Below are 22,545 nucleotides of genomic sequence, written 5' to 3' on the forward strand. Positions count from 1 at the left end.
ACAAATGCCTCTTCCAAAATAACATCAACTTGGGGCACTGTGTGTACCCACTGCAACTATTTTAAAAGAGACAGTCACCCCTTCTCTCTCAGACAGGAAGGAATGCCTTCCCCACATGCTTGCTGCAACATACGCACTCATCCTGTGAAACAAAATGTGTATTTAACCAATCTGATCTATCTGAAGCAGGCAACTCTGTGTTCACCGGAGAAAGCTTATGTATATCTGTGTGACTGAGCCTACGAAAGTAAACTTTAAGAACTGATAACTATCTTTGAAACCATCATGCTTAAGTACTAGTATGACACTAACACGCTTCTTGTATAATTAAAAGTTTGGTTTTTTTGGTTCATCCCAGAGTATTTGTTATTCCTAGATCCCATTCCTATCCTCAGGGCCACATAAACCCAAGAAGGATCCTGATGCTTGGATGCATTATTAAAAGGGAAATTTAAATTACTTATTTTGGAATTTAATTCATGGTGACAGCAATCTACCCAGAGGGTATAAGAAGAGGGTTAAAGGAAAAATCTGAAAAATAAAAAGGGTCGTAAAAAAAAAAAAAGCAAGCTCAGCAGGCAATTCCGAAGCAGCATCTCTAAAGACATTTCAAAAAAGTAAAAAACCCAGAGCCACAGTCACGTGACGGAAACACTGCAAAAAGACATCCACGGATAATTTCTACATTTATTTTTATACCAAAAAAGTTATGTGCAACAAATAAACATTCTTACATTATTTACATGTGTTTTTAATTCCCCATTAGCAAAACTCTATTCTAGACCTCAGAACTTTGTAGTCTTTATGTCGAACATAAAAATGGAACGACTCCGCTTGACAGAGAGACGGTTTGGAGTTCAAAGCACGTGATAAAAATTTGTCAGATGGAACAGACGAGACAGAACACACACACACACACACCAAATACTTAGGCCATGCTTAATACAGTTTTTTTTAAAAAAATAATAATAAAAATGGTAACGGACTATTTTACCTGCAGTGGATTAATTTTGCTAGGTCATGGTTAAACAACATTGGCAGAACCCAAGCAAAGTTTAATCAGGTTTTTAACTTAGAACATCTCCACACGGATCAGGAGCCAGAGTATTGCTTGACTCTCCACCACCACCTTTGTGGGATCAGAGATGTCCCAACACTGAGCAGCAAAATAACAGAGAATCTTCAGAAGGGAATGTGACTCATACGAGGGTGTTTGGAGCAATCTCTCCTTAAGGTGCCAACCTTATAAGGCTGTTTTCCTGGCCTGTGAATCACACTCTGCAGCTTCCCCTCCCCCCAAAGCAATGCCCTTTTGAACCATCATCCAATCCTGGCATGTTTGGAAGTTGGGCAGAAAGATTAATACTGGGAATGGCGAGCCACCTGCACCTACGGGCACTCTCTCCTAATGCAAGGCAACTATAATCCAGTCCGACCTATGAAAGATGACCTTGCTATCCCAAAATTTCTAAGGTCCTGCAAGGAATGTGAATGGACCCACTGGTACTTCCTTCTAGGAAAAGCAACACTCCCGAGCACATCTAACTTCTCCCCAATGACTAACCAGCCCATGGATGAGCTGTACAGGCTTAGGTAGCCTACTATGAGTCACCAGATGGGGAGACCACATTGACCTCTGGCAGGCCAGCTCCTGGCACGTAACTGCTCGGGTTATTACTAGTAATGGTCAAAAAGCTGTTTTCGACAGGTGACCATCTGCAAGAGGGGACTACAGCGATCATGACCCTTCAAGGGTGATGTACAAGATGGAGTTTTTGTGGGAAGGGCCCACAAGCTGATGGAGGAAAGCTGTTTCTTGACTGTCCTCCCCACAAAACAGGCTGGCAATGGCCAAATGGGGTCAAATAGGCACCCCATTCACAGCACTTTCTTTAAGGGCCCCCAACCAACTCCTCCTCCCGCATTCCTTGCAGTTATCCTCAAAGCTGCAGCATAAATGCAGCAATGAGGCAAGCAGGGATCATCGTTGGAGGGGCTGGACCCCATCCAACCAAAAGAGAGGCCCCTGTACTGACAGCCTTCCCCTCCTCCTCTCCAGCAAAAATTACAGTACTCTAAAAGGGACACAGCTTAAGGGTGTCAGGGAGCAGCTGTTCTGCCGCTCTTCCTCATCTCTTGAAACCCGCAACCAGCAAGCAAGGAGGGGAACCAGTACCCAAGAGGTGTGTGGTTATTTGTGTGTGTGTGTGGGGGGGGGTGTCATTTATTCTGCTTCTGCGCAGAGACAAGATCCCTCCTAAACAAACAAAAAAAACGCTCAAGGGCTAAAAGATTTTTCCTGCCAAACTCCTTGTTCTTTTTAACTTGAGTAGAAGGGGCGAGGGGACAGAACAGACAACCTGAAAAAAACAAAATTAAATTAAAATCAAGGTTCAGCTTGCCATGTGAAATTACCAGGCAGAACGCTCAAATAGCAACAAGATTTGCCAGCTGCAGGAGTAGACCCAAGTGGGAAAGTGAGGGAATGTCCCCCACTCCCACCTCAGTGTATCTGACAAGTGCTTACGGTTGACTGTTCCGATCTGGCAGAGACTGCAATCCAAAAAACACCTGTTTTGTTTCATCCTTGGATATGTCCAAAATATTTAACCATTACAGGAATGTTTTAAAGTAAAAAAATTCCAACCCATGGTGTGGTATCTTCCCAACTGGTGAAGGTAAAACCTTGGTGGTCCCCCAGGAAATACTACAAAAGGTTCTACCCCCACCCACCCTTCCTCTGATTTTAAAATTCAACCCAAGCATTAAATGTACTCTTTATCAACACAAAGATATATTGAAACGCTTCTGACAAAGACAAGCAGGTTTAGTGTTATAATATGTATTATAACATGCACTGGTTTACAGGGTTCCTTCCACCACCCCCTTCCACTCCACTCCCATCCCAAGGTTAAAAAAAAAGGACAAATTTTGGCAGACATTTCAATACTGTTGAAAAGTCATCCAGGGTGGAGGCTGTTTTCACTGAAGACACTGATACAAGAACATTTTGTTAACACCGACGTTGAATTCACGTTTTTCTTTCCTTACAGTACATCGAAACTGGGTTTTCATACAGAAGCTCACAAGGAAGAAATGTCGGACTGAACAGAAATTTTTTTAGAGGGAGGGCTTGGACAAGCTAGCTCCTGACAGATACAAAGGCAAGAGGATATCCAGGACTGCCAATGAGGAAATGGCAGGATTCACATTTTGGCATCAATATGAGGACAGGGCATTGTTTAGATACAGTCGGAGCTGGCCCTGGATATCCTGGTGCCCCTTCTAACCCTACATGTGCACCCCCAAGACTCTTGGCAAATTGTCAGACCCGCTCCCGACTCTCAGATCTTAATGTAGCTCAGATGTGTTGCTTTTCAGTGCCTCCGAGAGACTGCGTGGGCCACCTGGGCAGAATGACCAGCCCTGCACATATTAATCCCAAAGACTGGCTTGCCTGGGAGCTCTAACCAGGCACTACGTGTAGCAAGGAGCCTCCGGATGACTGCAGCAGCCACGCAGTTCCAACAACCGTTGCAGGCACTCTGAGCTGCTATCTCAGTGCCACTACCATCACCCGCTCACCCTTCAGAGCTATCTGTGTTATTTCTGCTGCTGCAAGAAGGAACAAGAAATTGCAGTGACCTCCTTTCCCTCTACTGCTGCAAAAAAACCCCAAAGCACTCCTAGAAGACCTGCAGGAATGCCGCAGCGTTGCTACACACTGGAGGGGAGCTCTGCATGCGTGTCTGTAGCCACAGCCAGAGCCCATTGCTGCTACTGTCCTCCGTAACCTTTTCAACCTGCAAAGTCTTCTCTATTAAATCCTGCGCCAACTGCGCTAAGTCCCGCGTCAAAACTCACTAGAGAAAGCCTGTGGGCTCAGCCAGCTGGGTACAGTGCTGTGGAAGCACCCCAAGGAAAGGCGGGGAGCCTCTCTCCATAAACTACCACACCGGCAAGAGCACAAGCCAGCTGCAGGGCCCACCATGTCTGTGCCGGTCCCCACCAGCCATGGGTGGTATCAGCACAGCATCAAACACTAGCAAGTTACAGGGTGCCAAAGGGATGAACTGGCATTCTCAGACACCCCCCCCCCCCCCCAAGATCAGGGACCTCTAGGCATGCCTGCCGAGAAATCCAGTCACGCTGCTACCAGCCCCTCGGTGTGCAAGGAGCACAAGAACACTTTCGACATACTGCCAAGGTTTGTTTTTGTTTGCATACGCAAGAACGCTTCTGCCTGTCAATTTCAAACACCCCCAAATATTTGGTTGCTTTTGTTTTTCGTTTAAAAGACAGAAGGCACTTTTTAAAAACTGCATTTCAGGATGACACAGACTGGGAGGGGGGGGGAGCTAAAAACAACACAGTGATGCGCAATTTACTTGAACGTGTCCTGTCAAGAACCGTGATTGAATCCCAAACATCCCACTCATTTCCAAGTCATTTGCCTACTTATTTCCTTTCACACTCCCCGACGTAGACACACACTGCCCTCACATGCCACTTGGGCAGGGGGGGGGGAGTTGATACACATCCATCCAGTCTCTCCTATGTAAGTATCAAGGCTCTTGAATCACTAGGTCTCTTTGGGCTTCACCTGTAATGAAGTATTCCTCAACTGACTGCACTGAAAGGAAGGGAAATTGCCCAAGGGCTTGGTTTTCTTAAGCAGCTGCTCTCTTAGTTTCAGTGGGGCTAATGGGGGGGGAAGGCTTCACCACAGGTGATGCTCGAACAGTGCATCAGTTTTCCAGTAAGTTACTGGGATCCAGTGTAAGAGTCAAGTTCTACACAGCAGCTTGAAGCATTAATCGAACTGGTAATACTGTCTGGCCGCCTGACACTGGTTTCAATATAGCGACCAGTTTTGTCCCTGAATTCCACTCAGACAACATGTCCTCTTTAATAATGAGGTCTCTTCTACTACAAATACCCCCCTTCCCACCGACCCGCGACCCCCCCAGCCACCGTTCAGGCCAAACCGCCTTTTGCAGAATCCTCAGAAAAGAAATTTTTTTGCTGGCCACAACACATGGAACCTGAAAGGGTTCGACCACTTTTGGAACACATACAACAGTCTGCATCAATTTGTGTCTCGTCACAGAGAGATAGGCATGTGTATACACACGCACAAACACACAGGGAATCTCAGCTCGCTATACGTCTTCTGCAGAGGTGGGCTCATTTTATCCTCTTTTTTTTTTAAACCTTTTTTCAAATAATCTCCCAACAAGAGGACAAGTGATTCTTCGGGCCACTACGCTTCTAAACAAAACCATCTGGCTCGTGACGAGCTTCTGGTTTGGCAAAGATACAGCCAGCCCTTTCTAGCTTTACATGACAAACGTTCTAGTCGCACCTATGCTTTTCAAATCCCATCAGCTACACACACACATAATGTAAACACAGCAACATCTCCATATGGTACCTCTAAAGTCTAGAATAAAGTTATCATGATCATGTCTTTCCGTTAGACCCCCGAAACTTGAATTTATGCACGCATAAAGTACTTCCTAGCAAGTGTTTCCAACTTTAAATATTGGGGGGAGGGGGGAGGGAATGGGGAAGACAGGAAAGAGTTAAGAATTTGCAGCTAAGAAACTCCATCAAAGTAGAGTTAAAGCTCATCTCTGATTGGATTAGAACTTCCTCAGCCGATTCCTCACCATACCGACTTGGAGGTTAGTACAGAAGTTATTTAGGGGGCTCCTTCCTCATTTGTTGTCATTAAACCAGTTATGATTCTTGGGAAAAGCGTCCGATATGAAGAATAAAAAAAAATAAGTTCCTCTTTTGCTGTGAAATAAACAAGTGGAAGTTGGGTCTTCAGATTCATCAGCCAAAAGTTAATCCTGCTTAGGGAGGAGCTGGCGTTTCCAGGCCTCGTTCAAGTAAACTAGTCGTTTGTAGTTGATGATAAAGAGAATGAAGTTCAGCAAGTACGTGACAACGCAGATAATGCAGAATTCCTTCAGCACAAAGTACAGAATGTAGGCCAGGTACAACGATCCTATTACAGACACTATGGAGGACATCATCAGGACTAGCGCTGCAACTGCACTTGCCGTCATACCTGGAAAGCAGAATATAGAGCAGTTACTGCTACATGGTTTTGGTCTTGAAACCTGGCTTACCAACAAGTATTCTGGACATAACATGGCATGACCATTGTGATAAAATATACCTTTAAAAAAAAAAACAGACAAGTCAATGTTTCAACCAAAGCAAACTATAAAGGTGCATAGACCCAGAGGAGTTAGCTGTGTTAGTCTGTAGTCGCAAAATAGTAAAGAGTCCGGTAGCGCCTTTCAGACTAACCCACTTTATTGTAGCATAAGCTTTCAAGAACCACAGCTCTCTTCATCAGAAGCATGGAGGGTAAGACAAAGAGAACTGCAGTTCTCAAAAGTTTATGCTACAATAAAGTGGGTTAGTCTTAAAGGTGCTACCGGACTCTTTACTATAATGGTACAGACAGATTGCTCATCTGCTTTGCCCATCTGGACAGGGCCTCCTGCAGATACTGCCTTGTGGTTGGGCAAAATCAACAGTTTTCCCTCACATGTGTCTTCTCAGTAGTAGCCCCTGTTATGCTAATATAGATTAAGATCATATGCCAATAATCAATACTGAACAATACTAGGCCTAGCTTCTATACACTCTAGATGAACTTTTAAACTTTACATGAACTTTCAGTGTATTTTTTCTATGTATAAGGTAATTCAGCAGGTGTGCTTTCATCCTTTGACAATTAATTAAAATAGTGGACTCTACCGAGATTGATGTTCCTCTATCAGAGATTCAACCAATGGTGATCGTCCAACTTAACTTTTCCTGACACTTGTTGGAGATTTGTAGTTTTGTTGTGAAGTTCAGATTATGACATAATTTTTTAACTAATTGGAAGGCTGTACTATGAAATTATGAATATTCAGTGAAGTGTCAAACCAATCAATATTTGTTTGTGCTATCATGTGAATAGACCCTAAATATTTACATATGATTAGGTATATAATTGCAAACAGAAAAAATAAGCAGGGTACTGATGGAAGAAATCTCTTGGGAGAATCTAGGTGAGAAACTATTTCTACCTATGTATTTCATGGAAACTTTGAGCAATGTTAAACTTAGGATTTATTGAGAAATGTTAGTGAACTTATTTCTTATTGCCTTTCTATGTTCTGTTGTTATAGGATTCATATTAATAGCCATTTATATTTTGATTGCTTGCTTCATTAAAAAACTAGGGTGTATTTTCAATAAAGTGAAATAAACTCTAGATTAGTGTCTGTGTGTTTGATAAGGAGTTGCAAAGCAATATTGAACCCTATATAAATAAATGTACTGATAAACAGCTGGTTCAAAGAACTTATCTGTTTGACAGGTCTAAAGACTAACTGCTTTCGGCTTCCCCGGAGAGAGATCCATCTTTCTCCTGGCAAGTTGAAACTTGGTTTTAGACACGGGAACTGACTCGTTACACCCCTACCTTATGAAACGGCCTGCCTGATAAGATCAGGAAAGCTCCCGTTTCACCAGGTTTTCCACAAACTATGCAAAACTGAATTATTCAGGAGGGCTTTCTCCCCAGATTACAGGATTGTGTCATAAGAAACAGCATAGAGAGATATCTTGGTAGGGACTGGGACTAAACACGATGCTACTGAGTACTGTCTGCTGTAGATATGCACGTACTAGGGAGTTTCCATGTTGCTAAACATGCCATGGAAGTTAGTTAAGCTTTATTTCAGATAAATTTCATCTCAGTGCTTGGCTTTATGCTTGTTTAAAACTTTCTGCTGTCATTCTCTACTGTACCTGTTTCCCTGAATATCCTAACTGTTCTTCAGTATTTTACTTTGCTCAGTGAATGTTCTAGCTGTTGATTATATTGTATTTTACTTGTGCTGTGTAATCCGCCTTGGATTTCAGTGAGAAAGTCAAACTATAAATAATAACAACATGCTGCTCACTGTTAGCCAAATGAATGAGGATCTCTCTTAAAACCCTCTAAACTTCAATGACTTTTAATTCCAAATAAGATGTCTTCACATCTTAAAGAAATAAATAACCCAACTTATTCTACTAATTTTCTAAATAGACATCTGCCTTTCTTAAGACTATATAGAAAAGGGAGTACCACAAAGTAGGAGATACTCACAAAAGTATCACCTAATTTGTATTTACTAATTATTTACATACGAACACACCACAGGATATGACTTATCTAACAACTCAGCGACTTATCTGCTACTTGTAATAGACAAAAAAGTGTATTTGCCTAGCTGTTGGCACGCACATAGATTGTAATATTATGTTTTAGTTGTCATTGGTTAATTTTCTCTCTTCTTTAATTCTTTATTTAAGATTTCCCAAAGAGGATTTTTTTCAATTATTAAACCTTTGGAAAACAGTACAGATGCAACACTGTCCGATCTCCTAACCATGGTTAACAGATTGCAAGTGCCCTGTGGAGTTCTGCAGTCTTTTCCCTTCCCTCTTGCATGCAAGTTCTCTTTCTGGCAGGGTAGATTAGGCGTTTTATAGCACAGCTGTGTCTAAGTCATATGGAACCCAATGTTGAGAGTACACATCAAGCCAGGGTGCCCAAGCATCCATCCAGTTCATTAATAAAGCCTCTTTTTGGCATTCAAATTCCATTAATTCTCCAGATCTTTTTTGTAGAGACAATCAGCTGATAGTTTTAAAAAATCATGAAACATACACATAACACAGATGATTAGCCTTCCCCCTATGGAGCTAATCACGGTACAGTATTGCATGCAACAAATTCTCAGGCTAACCATGCAACTTGGTTTAAAGCTAGCCATGGTTAACATTAAGATCAGCTGACACCCAGAGCTGCAGTGAGATTAGCGCTGAAAAAGGAAGGGGAATGTGGCAGGAAAGAGAGGAAGGAGGGATAGAGGGGGGAAAGTGGATGGAAGAGCACATAAATCCAAGTAGGAGGAACATGGAACCAGCATGGCGCTAGCAATCACCTAGGGCACTGTCAATCATCTAACAATGTCATATCTACACCGAGACAGTCACGTCAAGGATGCTTGGCTATGCTGCCTAAAAGACACATGGGCATAGAAGATCACTGCATAAAGCTGCAACAGAGGATATGTCTCTATTGCAAGAAAGGGCGTACACACCCAGTGTGGGTATCGACCCTTATAAAAAAGATACACAAGCACCATCCCCTTATTTATTTAATGAAGCAGGAAGGCACAGCACTTTGGAGCACAAATCAAAAGAGACAGACCACTGCCCTGGACAATTTACAACTTGATGTTTATTTTTTTTAAAAAGCATACTCCATTTTTCTGCCATTCCAGGAGGGGGTGGATTTCAGTCAAACAAAGTATTAAAACCAATTAAAATAGTCACAATATTATCAGTTAACCTCTAAAGCCCCCACAAAGTTAGGTGATTGTGCATGTCCTAGAGAAATCTGGTTGAGGAGGAGGTTTCCATACCTCCTCCGGAAGACCAGTTCCAAAGTGGGAGTTACCACCAAGTGGCACAAACCTTAACCACTGCCTTTTAAAACAGGCCCACTCCTGCTGAATTCAAAAAGCAAGACCACCCAAGAGAATCCAAGCTGGTATACAGAGTATGGTGAGTTCTGACATTGTGGAAAGCAAACATAAGGGGAAGTAAGGGATGAATGTGAGCAGGTGCAGTTCATGTGTCAGTCTGTTTCATTTTCGCAAAAATTATTCACTATGATTATGATTATTGCACTATTCACAAACCCTTGCAAATAAGTCTACAACAGGATACTAGTTTACACACTTTTTAAAAAAGAAGCTACCTCTGCATACAAGCTTCAATCATTCTGGCAGCCCGAAAGAAAGGAGCAGCCATCTCGGAAGTTAGAAAAGCTCTCCAGCCAGACCACCTGCAAGAGATTCTTCCTTGCCACAGATGACCAGGCAAAAGGTGGCCTGCAACTCAGGGGGGGTCATGGTAATGAGGTTTTTAAGGAAGGAGCTGAAGGGAGAGAAAGAGGTGACTCACTTGTGAGGCTGGATTCCAGATTAAAGGGGTGTTTGAAGTTCAAAAAGAATATAGGCACTTGGGCTTCCTCTACTGCCATTTCCTCATTAGCATGTAAAGTGGATCTAAGAAGCAGGATATCTTCACTATCCCTACACACAAGGCGGACTCCAATTTCATTAAGTTATGGAATTCACAATCTTTTCCCAGCTCATCTTCAGAAATTACCGGCAGCAGCTCATATCCACGAGTTGCCCGTGCAGAGTTTTCTAGGCTGACCAGGCAATGCAGAGTTTTCAGAAACCAAGTCTGCACAATGCACACAAAAGGATTATAAAGATAAAGCATAACAACTTACCAAGTAGCATCTGTAGTACATAAAACACAAGTCCGAAAACACTGTTCGGCTGGTTTATTGCACTGTCCTTCCCAAATATGGAGCCCAGCAGGCCGAACCCTCGACCCCATCTGCAAGACAATGGATCAAACACTCTACATTGTAAGAACTGGTTTCTTTTGCTTCCTGTTTCAATCAGTCTGGTAAGCAGCAAGACTTAAAGGTGATCACATACACACTGCTCAGTTTCACACACACAAACCCAGTCCCATACCTCACCCTCCTCCAAGAAGAGAATCCTGGTTTGCTCAAGTCAGGAAAGCAGCACAAGAATGCCCCATGTCAACCTGGTCACTGGCTCTGTGAGTCAGCCTGTGCAAACATGCTATGAGTCATGTAACACAATGCAAAGAAAGAGCTATCTCTCCCAAACAAAACATACTTGAAAATGTGCTATACCAGTATATCCACAGTATGAAGAGGCATTATTGCCCTATAACACTGGTGAGTGTCTTACGTAAAAATCTTCATACTTCACATTTTGAGCAAGTACGCCCATCTTAAACTATTTCACGCAGTCCAAAAGAGAACATATTTCACAGAGGTTTTCAGAGCTGCCTGAAATTTTCTGTTTCCATCAGAAACTCCTCAGGAAAAAGGAAAAGTTTTCTTCAGTTTTCCTCGTCTTTGTTCAGTCTTCACACCTGTGAACTAAAGGGGTGAGCTCGACAGCTGCTTTCAGAGGCAGCTCTCGAGATGATCGGGGCACTCTTGGGGGTGGGGAAATGGTATTCCCCTTCCACACCCTACATTTCAGACTCCTTCAAATTGTTCCCAAGACCCTATTTCTGACTAGCCCCAGGAGCCGTAAACAAATACAGGCTTACATACCAGATGTGCAATCCAGAGATACCACTCCCAATATTTGGGGTTCCCACATCAGCTCCCAAGAAGAAATTAACGTGCTCTAGGTCAGAACAGCATTACACTGCAGAGGCTGTATTGTACAGAGTGTGCGGGTTCTGTATTGGCCTCTTTATGGCCATGCCACTACAACCTATGAGGAACCTTCCTGCACTGCTATCCACTCTTAGAAGCCGGAGTTTGGAAAAGGAAGACAACATCGTGGGGGTGGGGGCATGCTAGACACCACTTGGCCTGAGTTCCAGGGCATCTATCATTGAGCATTTATTATCTACTCCGTTTATACCCCACCTTTCTCCCCAAAGCATCATACATCGTTCTCTTCTCCTCAATTTTATCAACACAACATCCCTGTGAAGTAGGTCAAGTTGACAGTGTGTTACTGGCCCAACAGTGAGCTTCCATGGGAGAGTGGAGATTTGAACTTGGGTCTCCCAGATCCTAGGCCAACACTCTAACTACTACACCGCACCAGCTCTCCTACTCCATTTTTTTCTAAAGGGAAAACTGTAGTAAAACCACCCCTCAGGCCCTTGGTTTTTACCATGGAGGATGAAGGGTTTATTCATCTGGCCCAAGTTTCAAGCTGCTAGTCTACAATTAGAAGTTCACTCCTCTAGCTTTATCCCCATTCATTCCCTTTCACAAACAAGGTTTAATCTCCGCTGCCATCAGCAGGCCACTGATAGATTTGCAGTGTGACAGCCTGCAGTCAGACCCTTGGGGGGGGGATCACAATCCCCTCCCCAGTTCAGCCAACATGGAAGCAAGAGGGAAATTTTGATCACTTTTATAAATGCTGTAGTTTAGTGCTCTGTTTATTATGCATATCATCTTGTTCTTAATGCACAGTCTTCTAATTCCTGTATTCCAATTTTTGCATTATTCAGCATTTCTTCAACTCTGTATTGGATTTCTGCCAGATTTAAATCTGTGTAAATTTGCAGATATACACATGTGTATTGAAATGGCTTTAAAATTTTACTGATCCACACAGTGTAATCTGCCTTGAGTCTCAAGAAAGGTGGACTGCAAATGACGTAAATAAAAATAAAAACATGACACTTTTTAATAGCATATTTTTCCAATTTTGTAATCTGCTTTGGGCTACAAAGATTAATAAAAGTTGATTTATTTATTTATTAACATTACCTGACAGCAGCACAACCTCCCTTTATGGTCTAGTTCCTTTGGAACAGAGTAGCCCAATGGAGGGCTCTCCAAAGGGGCGGGATTCCTTACATCAACAACCAAGGGAGTAGTACAGAGTAATTTGAGCAAGTATAAGAAAAAACTGGACCATGTCAACACAAAGAGTTTCAATGTCCAATGTGTTCATGAACTCCCCACAACAGAGTCAACACTTTTCTCCGCGGGACTTAAGGATCAAAGTCACTTCTGACAAGAGACACGTTCTAAATTTGGCAATTTCCCTGTGGACAAAAGAGGAGACGCCAGTTTTGAATAAGGTTCCTCTGATCATGCCCTAGGGTTGGACAGGCTATGGGTATGATTCCAAGCAATCAAAATCAGCTGAATTCAAGCCTGTAGCTCTTCTGCCCAAAAACGTAGTTCTCCATGAAAAGAGAGATGAACAGAAAAGACCTTCAGGTCATGTCAGGCGTCTGACAAACTGGAGGCTCAATGTAGCCCTCCAGAGTTTCTTGTCTAGGCTCTAGCATATCCCATTAACTCAAGGGGTTTGCAACCTGCAGCAGGAAACCAAATACGCCTCTTTAAAAAAGAAAATTAAATCTAAGTTTTATAGGATGAAAGGACTTCACAAAGACGTTTGGTGTGTGTATAAAGTGCCATCAAGTTGCCACTGACTTAAAGTGACCCCATTGGTTTTTTAAGGCAAGAGATGAACAGAGGTGGTTTCCCATTTTCTGCCTCTGCATAGCAATCCTGGACTCCTTGGTTGTCTCCCATCCAAATACTAATCAGGGCTGACCTTGCTAGGCTAGGAAATTAGAGGGGTGAACAGCTGCTAATAATCCAAGCAGCAACTGTGCATGGATTTATGCCAGTGCACTAAAACAACTGGGTGGGATGCTCTTATGTGTATTTTTGACCCATTCTGATACCTTGCATGTGCCACTTCCTGATAAAACAGCTCGCAACCACTCGTGTTTGGGCTGTGGACAAGTTACGAATGACCAACCAACATGTTAATTATCAGGAATATCAAACTGTATGTTTTCCATTATGCAAATGGGCTTTCTTATGAACTATTGTTCTGAATTTTGATACAGTCTGGCCCTTTAATAATAAAAGACTGCTGACCCTTACCTTAAGTCAAAGCCTTCCCCTTATACAGCTCACAGTCGGGACAAGCTAAGACTTCATCCCCAAAAGCATGAACAGCAATAGAAGCTCTGACGGAGTCCATCTCATTCCTCCCTGCTAGTCACTCCCATTTGCCAACTACACAGAAAGTCAGGAGCTGCTTAAGGAAAGACACTTCCCAGCACATGCGGTGCTGTTCCTGTGGGGGATCGAGTGGTTCAACAGGCCTTCGCTCCTACACCGTGACACCCAGGAGATGGAGTTTGCTTCTTCAGATCAAAATATGGCCTGTTCGATTAGTTGCTGACCAGTTTTTAAAAAGATCGTCCGATGTCACGACGCCAGGAGCACCAGCCAGCTGTCTCTTGGATCTCTACCTGGAGCTCCACCACAGTCACGATTATTTTTTAATAGCCCCTTCAACCTGCATGTTACTTCACCGTGAAACAAGATGACAGGTCCTGCCCTGCAGAGTTTACAGTCTAGAAAATTTGACACAGAGGAGATGAGAGGGCAAAAGTGAGGCTAATGGTAAGCAGAAAGAAACTATATACAGTTTCGTGACACAGGCCTGGCCTTTGCTTCAGTGAGAGATGAAGCAGATGAGTTTTCCTAAGGTCCCACCCGAAGTCTCCTAGATGCTGCTTGAGCCTAGTCTTTCTTCCCCACCTGAGCGTGGCAAAGACTCCCGACTCTAGACTAAGGCCCTCTGTAATGATTTTAAGTAAATGGGTGCATGTGTCTTTAAATGCTTGGTGTGATATAGGTGAAGAGTGGGGATGAAAGAGAGGGGTGAGTGAGTGGTATGATTGGTTGATGACAGAATGTGGGCAGAGTGAAGGCAATTTGACTGAGAGTGGAGAAAGAACATTCAGTCAGGAGAAAGCAGGCAAGCTGTGTGCAGCCTGAGTAATTTTAAGCAGTTCTGAGAGAAATATTGAGGAAAAAAGAGGCAAGCTGCGCGCTGAGCATTAAGTGTTTCTGAGAGCAATATAACCTATGTGGAAACCTGAACTGAGTATGTTTGTGAAAGGACATTCAGTCCGGGAAAAGCAGGCAAACTGTGTGTGAAGCCTTAGAAAAGATCTGTGTGACTGGGTTTAAGAAAATAACTTTAAGAATTGAGAACTACTCTTTGAAACCATCAAGTTTTAGAAATAACATGAAACCGATACGCTTCTTAAAAAAATAAAAGTTTACTTTGTTTTTGTTATATCCCAGAGTATCTGTCATAGCTATATCCCATTCCTATCCTCAGGGCCATGCAGAACCACAAAGGAGCCTGACGCTTGCCACATTACTAAAAGGGAAATTTAAATAAAATATCTCGGAATATAATATTCCCTTATACCCAAATGGTATAAGGGAAAGACTAAAGGCAAAATCTACCCAAGAGAAAGAAAGGGTCATAATACCCACACCATTCTGTGGATCTCTGTCAACTCCATTTACATCAAATGCCAGTCATCCTGGGGACCGAGCCCAAACTTCTGTCAAGGGGCACAAATGTCCGATATTTTGCTGCGGTTCAAAAAGCTTGCAAAATTTAAAAGCTGCGTGGCATCATATGGAACATTCGGAGCATGGAAGATGCCAACTGCCCACAAACATTCCATCAACAGGCATCGTTGATGCCCAGATTAAATAGTTGATTGCCAATAGCCAGCTAGTTCTGTACACAACACTCTTCTCTTGTGGAGTCAACCTCACCTTCAGCACAGACCTGGGAGGGAAAAAGCCAGCTGCTTGCATAGTCAGAATTGCTTCCAGGCGATCAGGTAGAGAAACAACACTCCAAGAGAAGAGGTGGGTTAAGAAATAGCTTATTCCAACATTTTAAAAAATTTAACAGTTTCTTTGGGAAGATGGGCAAGCAGCATTTCAAGATATGAAGTTTATTATTATATGCTCAGGGAATTTAATTAAGAAAACATGGCATACATATTCTGTACTGTCAATATTAGAACACCTGCCATGGGAGCTATTGAACTATACAGCATCGTACCTTCCCAACCTGCCAAAAAAAGCAAAGAGATCATTTTTCAAAGAGTCATAATCAGGTTTTGAAAACAGATAGGGTATTGGGAGGGATTATTTCCCAATTTTGGAGCTCAGGGGTCTGGGGCTTCTCTAGCACAGACGGGGCAAATTAACTTTGACAGGAGCTCCAAACAGCAGGAAGCAATGCACAGCATACACTGAGAGGCAGCATGGTACAGGGGTAACACTGCTAGAGCACCAGACTACGACTCCAAAGACATTGCATCTTCCAGAGTTTTTGCCAGATCCATCATCCAAACTTTGGCCTTGCTTGTCTTGTGCCCAGTCCCTAGAGGATATAACAACCTCCCTGAAACTAAGCAATTCAGTTAGTTTCTGGATAGGAGTCCCACCCATGTACATCACCGACCATGATTCCCTGCTTCTTCTTCCATCAGACGTAACTGTAACAAAGTTCAAGTCCAGTAGCACCTTAAAAGCCCACAAGATTTCTAGGGTAGAAGATTGCAAGAGTCAAGCTGCCTTTGTTAAATGGAGCTTGCATCCTGGAAATCTTGTTGGTTTTTCAGGTGCTACTGGACTTGAATCTTGTTCTTCAGGTGCTACTGGACTTGAATCTTGTTCTTCTACGGTAGACCAACATGGCTACCTACCAGAAACTAGATACAAAGTTGTGTGCAAGCTCTCTTGCCACCTTATCCCCTTAACACCTCATTCTAGCCTCCTTTGATTAGGCGTCTTGAGGTCAGAGTCTGAGCTCGTTTCTGCCTTTGTAACAACCCTGCTTTGCATCTAATACCATCCTCCTTAACTCCCAACCCCTTCTATGCCTCATACCTTGGGATAGCCAGGTACATATTCCTGCTCTGATATGCAACATCCAGGGTTTCAGCAATGATGGCAGAACAGCACAGCAATCCATAGAGTATGAAACACTTGGAAGCATAGCAGGGAACAGGGATTCAAAATTACTACACTATTTCTTCAGTACATTTTTATCCCAGCCTTCCTCCAGGGAACTCACAGTGGTATACCACAGTGGTATACATCATTTCCTTTCCTCCCTTTTAATCTCACAACAACCCTGTGAGGCAGATTAGGCGGAGAGTATGAGTGGCCCAAGGTCACCCAGGAATCTTCATGGCAGATTAGAGATTTGAATCTGGTCTCCCACTCTAATCCAGAGGCCCCCACCTTTTAATCCTGAGGACGTATTTGGAGTTCTGACACAGTGTGGTGGGAGCATGAACAAAATGGCTGCCTCAGAAGCAGCCACAAAATTGCTGCTACAGTTTACCTTTGGTCTCACAGTGAAGATCCTTGTGCTGTGGAAGAAGCTTCTGCCAAATCAATACTTTTAAAAATATGCAAAGCCAATCAAATCTCCAATGGCCTATTAAGTTATGCTTGGCAAAAGCCCCACTCACACTTGGCAGCACTAGGAAAGGTGTCAGCAGGCACAATGGTGCCCATGGGCACCATACTGGAGACCACCTGCTCTAAACCACTATACCATACTGACTCTATTATCTGGCTAACTGGGTTACTTTGAGCATAACTAGATATAAAACATCAAGCCATTCCTAAAAGTGAAAGGGACGGATCTTTCAACTTCTAATTGAATGACTGAAACAACAGTGAAGTTCCCCAAAAGGAATCAAAAGTTACTCCAGATTCCAATGCTTCACAAAAATAATGCATCAACCTCGTGTTAAGAAAGGCATGAGCCTCAGAGTAAATCAACATGACATACAAAAGCTACAGAAGAATTAAGAGCTTTAGAAATCTTAAGGCAGCCAATGGTCTGGTGTAAAACTGTGACACAACCGATTTCTTCAGAGATCTTCTGATGCTTAGTAAGCTATATGACTGTAACAAAGCCTCCAATTGTTTTATAGTCATGCTAAATGAAGAAAGACTGTACTGAGAAAAGTGAATCCATTTCATTGAAGTGTTCAGAATACAGAGACTGATGTAGGATTAGGGTAGGTAGTGTTCAGCACAGAAATTATCCAGCATGCCAGATAAAAGCAACAGTAGAGCAGTCACTTCTAATCCCTTTGCTTTGGGAAAGAATCAGACTTCACTTCTTCAATCAAGTTTTACATGCAAAGTATTCCCCTCCCAAAAAAGCCAAAGCAGCCGCCTCGCAGCACCGTCAAGACAAATGAATTTACTGAGGCACAGACTCTCCTGAGCCGAGCCCCACTTTGTCAGATGTGTGAAAATGATGCAGCCTCTGCCACAATAAAAGTTACCTTTAAGGTGCCACTGGATTTTGTTACTTTGGCTACAGCGGGGCGGGGGTGGGAATTGCTCCCCTTTAGAAGAAGAAACCAGGTTACTGCATGCTTTCGAGGCAGCTGTCCACATTCTCCCTTAACCCAATTCCTTTGCTTCTTTACACAGCCCACAAGAGACCCACTATTACCCGAGCTCACCCCTCCTAACTTCGCACCCCTCCTAGCTTCTCATCGTCAACCCAGAGCAAAAGCTTCTGCTTTAATGAAACCTATTTTCTCCTGGCTGCCCTCACCTTCATCCTACATTGATCTACCATTCTCCACCCCAAGGTGTCATGCTTTCTTTCTCATAGCCTGTACTCTATAAATACCTCCGTTTATCTAGTCAGGCTTGACAGATGTCCCCAGACACAAGGTCCTTCGCTAAGCGCCGATGCATAAAGCCTTCACCGTAGAAAACCAGCATAGTCCGGGTCAGCCACTAACAAGCCGTCCCACCTCTGCCAGTGAATGCAACCACGCCTCATTCCTCTCCTTCTTTGCTTCCTCCTAATCTCATTCACAACCACACCCTCTTCTGCAAGAAAACTCAAACCTCCATCCTCATTGCAATTTATTTTCAAACCCAAGCTTATTTAGACCAGAATCCCACTCTTCCATAGACTGAGAAAATAGAAACATTAGATTCAGGACACGGGCAAAGACAAAATCCATTGAATACATGCTGCCCTTCCTTTACTGTAGGCTCTCTGCTCCAACCAATTGTTGCAAAAAGCTAAAGAGCGCTGATTCTTCTCTTTTTAGTATTTTATTTATTTACTTTATTTATAGTCAACTTTTCCTAACCAAATTAAGTCTTCCCCTCATTTAAATTATTTTATTACACTTACAGACTTCCCAAACCTTACAATCAAAATGACTTTCCTAAGGTCACCTGGAAGTCACCACCCACTTACTGTGCCAGTCCACCTGAGTCTGACAAACACGCATGCAATTTCTAAGCGCACCTTATCTCCATTGTCAAAAATCCTACACTGGAAGTCCACAAGCTCTTATCACTCAGCAGTTGAGACTAAAGTTACAATTCTATGCAAGCCTCCCTATGACTCTGAGCAACAAAGCATACACAGCTCTGCACTATAAGTTATGAATCAGACCACTTCACCTTGGTTCAGTCCTCACCATTGCCTCATGTCCTCTGATATAATATAACCAACTTATGGCGACCCCAATGGTGTTTTCAACGCAAGAGATGAGCCGAGATGGTTTGCCATTGCTTTCCTCCTCATAGCAATCCTGGTCTTCCTTGGTGGCCTCCCATCCAAAGGTTAAGCATGGCTGACCCTGCTTAACTTCCAAGCTCTGATAACATTGTGCTAGTTTGGGCTATTCAGGCTGCTCAGAAAAACGTGCCATCAAATTGCAACTAACTCACGGCGACCCCATGCAGGGGACATTCCGTGAAAGAGATGAGCTTGCCCCTGGTGGTCTCCCATCCAAGTACTGCCGGTGGCCGACCCTACTCAAGTTCTGACGAGCTCGGACTTGCCTGGGCTATTCAGGATGCTCCCTACAACATACGGAAGAATATTCCAAGTTTACCTTAAAGAGCTGCAGCATGGCATACAACAAGCACTAAGCGCACACGCTGGGAATTATTATTATTCTGCCCCGAGGGAAAACCAGAGACGGCTAAGAGGCAGCCCCTCAGGACCCCCAGCCAGGGACTGGTCGCGAGGAGGGTTCCTCTTCCCCCACCTTCGGGCCTCCGGGTCTGCCCCCTCTGCTGGCACTTCCCAACGCCGCCGAGCGGCCCTCTGTACATGCCCAGAGGCCCCCTTGAGAGCAGAGCCGGCCGACAGGGGAGACGCCCCTTGCCCAAGCTCAGAGGCCCGCCAGGAGGCCTGACCTGGAGGCGATGGCGGCGGAGCAGCGGACGCGCTCGCTGAGGTCGCAGAGGGCCTGGTAGTGGAGGTCGCGCCCCTTCTCGCGCTCCAGGTGGCAGGCGTAGAGGGAGAGCGCGATGCCCGCCAGGCACACGGCGTAGCGGGCCACCCGCTCCCAGCGCGGCACCGATACTCGCAGCAGGACGGGCGCCGCCATCTTAGCCCAGCCCTGCCCTGCCTACTCGACGGACGCGGCAGGAGACTGGCCCGCGTGCGGAGGGACGCCGAGCTACGCACGACCCGCACCCATTGGCTGGAGCGCGGGAAGCCACGCCCACCGGCGCCTTCGCCTTCCCCCGCCCCCTTGGACCTGGAACGTGGCGCTTCTCCGCCAAGGCCCGCGGAACCGCTCCGGTGAACAACCAATCGCAGAACGCGCACGTGCAAACTGGGCGTCGGATAAACCCCGCCTACCTACCTACGAAGTAGGGATTACGTCACACGTACTTGCGGAGGATTGGATTGGAAGCAAGGGGGCGTGGCTTCACGTGATCGTTACCGCCCTTTTTGTCATTCAATGATTCCCGTAAGGTGGAGGTTCTGCTGTCTAGTGTTTGAAGTATCTGCTTGGTTTTCAGAAAGTCAGAGGTTCGATCCCCGGAAACTTTAATAGTGATTATTGCTGTTGTTATTGTCTGCCTCTCTCACTGAGACCCAAGTGAAATACAATTTAATCAAAAGCAAAAAAACAAAATTAAAGGGTCAGGTGGTGAGTTATGTGAAAGACCTCCGCTGAAACCTTTGAGAGCCACGTCTAGCCTGACTAGACAGTACTAACCTGATAGACCAATGAGCTGATTTAAAATAATAGCTGCAAAGCTGGGCAATTCTCCCTGAGTTTTTTCTTTGAGCCAGGCTATCTCCTTTCCTGGGCTGCTCTGCATTGGGTAAGCTGGCTGTGGTATCTTCATTGCTAAAATTACTCAAGTAAAATAGCCTGCTGTTGCTTTTTCTCCTTCCCTGTTCACCTCTTTTTTCTTGCAAATATTCAACAAGAACAACCCCCAGAGAAGGGCTGGCCAGAAACCTGAATTTGTCAGAACAGGGGTAGCAAATAATTTCAACAAAATGGATGCTGAAAAGTAATAATATTAACTCTACTCTTCTAGTATATAGATTAGTGCCCCACTTAAGAGCAGTGAACAATGTTGTTATTATCGAAGGCTTTCACAGCTGGAGAACGATGGTTGTTGCCAGGGGTTTTTTTCTGGACAAAGAGGGGCCGGAACTCTCAAGAGGGAAATGAGGAAGAAATACACAGGATTCTTTGAAATAATATTATTTTCAAGCACTATTACCAAGTATTTTCAAGAGGTTCCGGATTTCTGGGCTGTATCGCCATGGTCTTGGTATTGTAGTTCCTGATGTTTCGCCAGCATCTTCAGAGGTGTAGCACCGAAAGACAGATCTCTGTGTCAGTTTGACACTGAGAGATCTCTGTCTTTCGGTGCTACACCTCTGAAGATGCCAGTCACAGCTGCTGGCGAAACATCAGGAACTACAATGCCAAGACCACGGCGATACAGCCCGGAAAATCCACAACAACCAGTGTCCACAATACAACTGAAGAGCTTGGGCTGAGAGGAGTGGCTTTCCCAAGGCCACCTGCTGAGCTCATGGCAGTAGTGGGATTCAAACCAACAGAGTGCTGGTTTGCAACCCAACCACTTAATTGCTATGCTATGCCAGTTCTTATAAAAATGATGGGACTGTGAAACTTCCCGGAGTCAAACTTTTGCCCCATGCTGAGAGAAATCTGAGGCTACACAATGAGGAGACCTTGAAATGAACTTGAACCCAAGTGACAGAGCAAAGACCTCAATTTCTACTAATTGGATACTCACAGTGAGTCTCCAGTTCCTGTCCCCTCATCTGGGCTTTACTGGAGCCCTTCCACATCGCCAGCTCTTCCTGTATGCCTTTTGTTCCTCGAAACAAAGAGGGCTCTGATGGCATCCTTTGCCTTATGAATGTCATCCTTGTACAACTTGGCTGTTCCATGGGCCTGCGGAAAATGATGGAGGTTAATATTCTATGGACTCACTGCACCATCTGCTAATGATCACCAATGATGCACAGAAAGGATTGACCAGCAGAGAAGAGAATCTGACAGCGTATTTTAATTATCCAGGAGTCGTGATGTTACTAGCGCTGCATCGTACAATGGAGGTTTATTCATACAGGGTTTTGTGTGTGTGTGTGTGTGCATTCTGGGTTCACAGCCTATGGGCAAAATCGGCTAGGAAGATCTCCTGTATGTGCCCATTTGAAATCAATAGAAGCTGTGCATGTATGCTCGTACATGCAGAGGAGTTAGCCGTGTTAGTCTGTGGTAGCAAAATCAAAAAGAGTCCAGTAGCACCTTTAAGACTAACCAATTTTATTGTAGCATAAGCTTTCGAGATGTATGCTCGTATTTAGCTGTCATTCAGTTCAATAGAGCTTTATGCAGAACTGGAAGATCGTCATGGTGGATTGCACCTTTCCCATGACCCAATAGAATAGCAGGTGAACACAACAATTTTTTAAAAAGTACTATGTGTTCATGTGGCATTGCTGAAGGTCTGTTGGCCAAATGAACAGTAGCATCATAAAAGTAAGATTAATGCGTGTTCTTCCTTTCTCCCATTCCAAGAGGCAAATAGTCAACAAAATGATAATCAAAGACATTAAAATATTAGATGCAAGCAGAATATGTAATGCTCATTAAAAGTAACCCTAATCCAAAGATCATCAAAAAACATTACAAATTTAACTATATGACTATTGAGATGGTCTCAGCCAAGAATAT

The 22,545-nt window shown here is 44.0% G+C and overlaps 1 protein-coding gene across 1 annotated transcript; it reads right to left on the reverse strand.

Moving 5' to 3' along the window:
* Positions 1-675: 675 nt before the first annotated feature.
* Positions 676-19,933, reverse strand: VKORC1L1 (vitamin K epoxide reductase complex subunit 1 like 1). The gene is made up of 3 exons (XM_055001404.1): positions 19,718-19,933; positions 10,373-10,482; positions 676-6,079 (listed from the first exon to the last, which is right to left on the reverse strand). Exons 1-3 carry the CDS (start codon positions 19,909-19,911, stop codon positions 5,853-5,855), a joined length of 531 nt encoding a protein of 176 aa, XP_054857379.1. The 5' UTR covers positions 19,912-19,933; the 3' UTR covers positions 676-5,852.
* Between the last annotated feature and the right edge of the window lie 2,612 nt (positions 19,934-22,545).

The sequence above is a fragment of the Eublepharis macularius genome, chromosome 17, assembly GCF_028583425.1.
Source record: "Eublepharis macularius isolate TG4126 chromosome 17, MPM_Emac_v1.0, whole genome shotgun sequence".
NCBI lineage: Eukaryota > Metazoa > Chordata > Lepidosauria > Squamata > Eublepharidae > Eublepharis > Eublepharis macularius.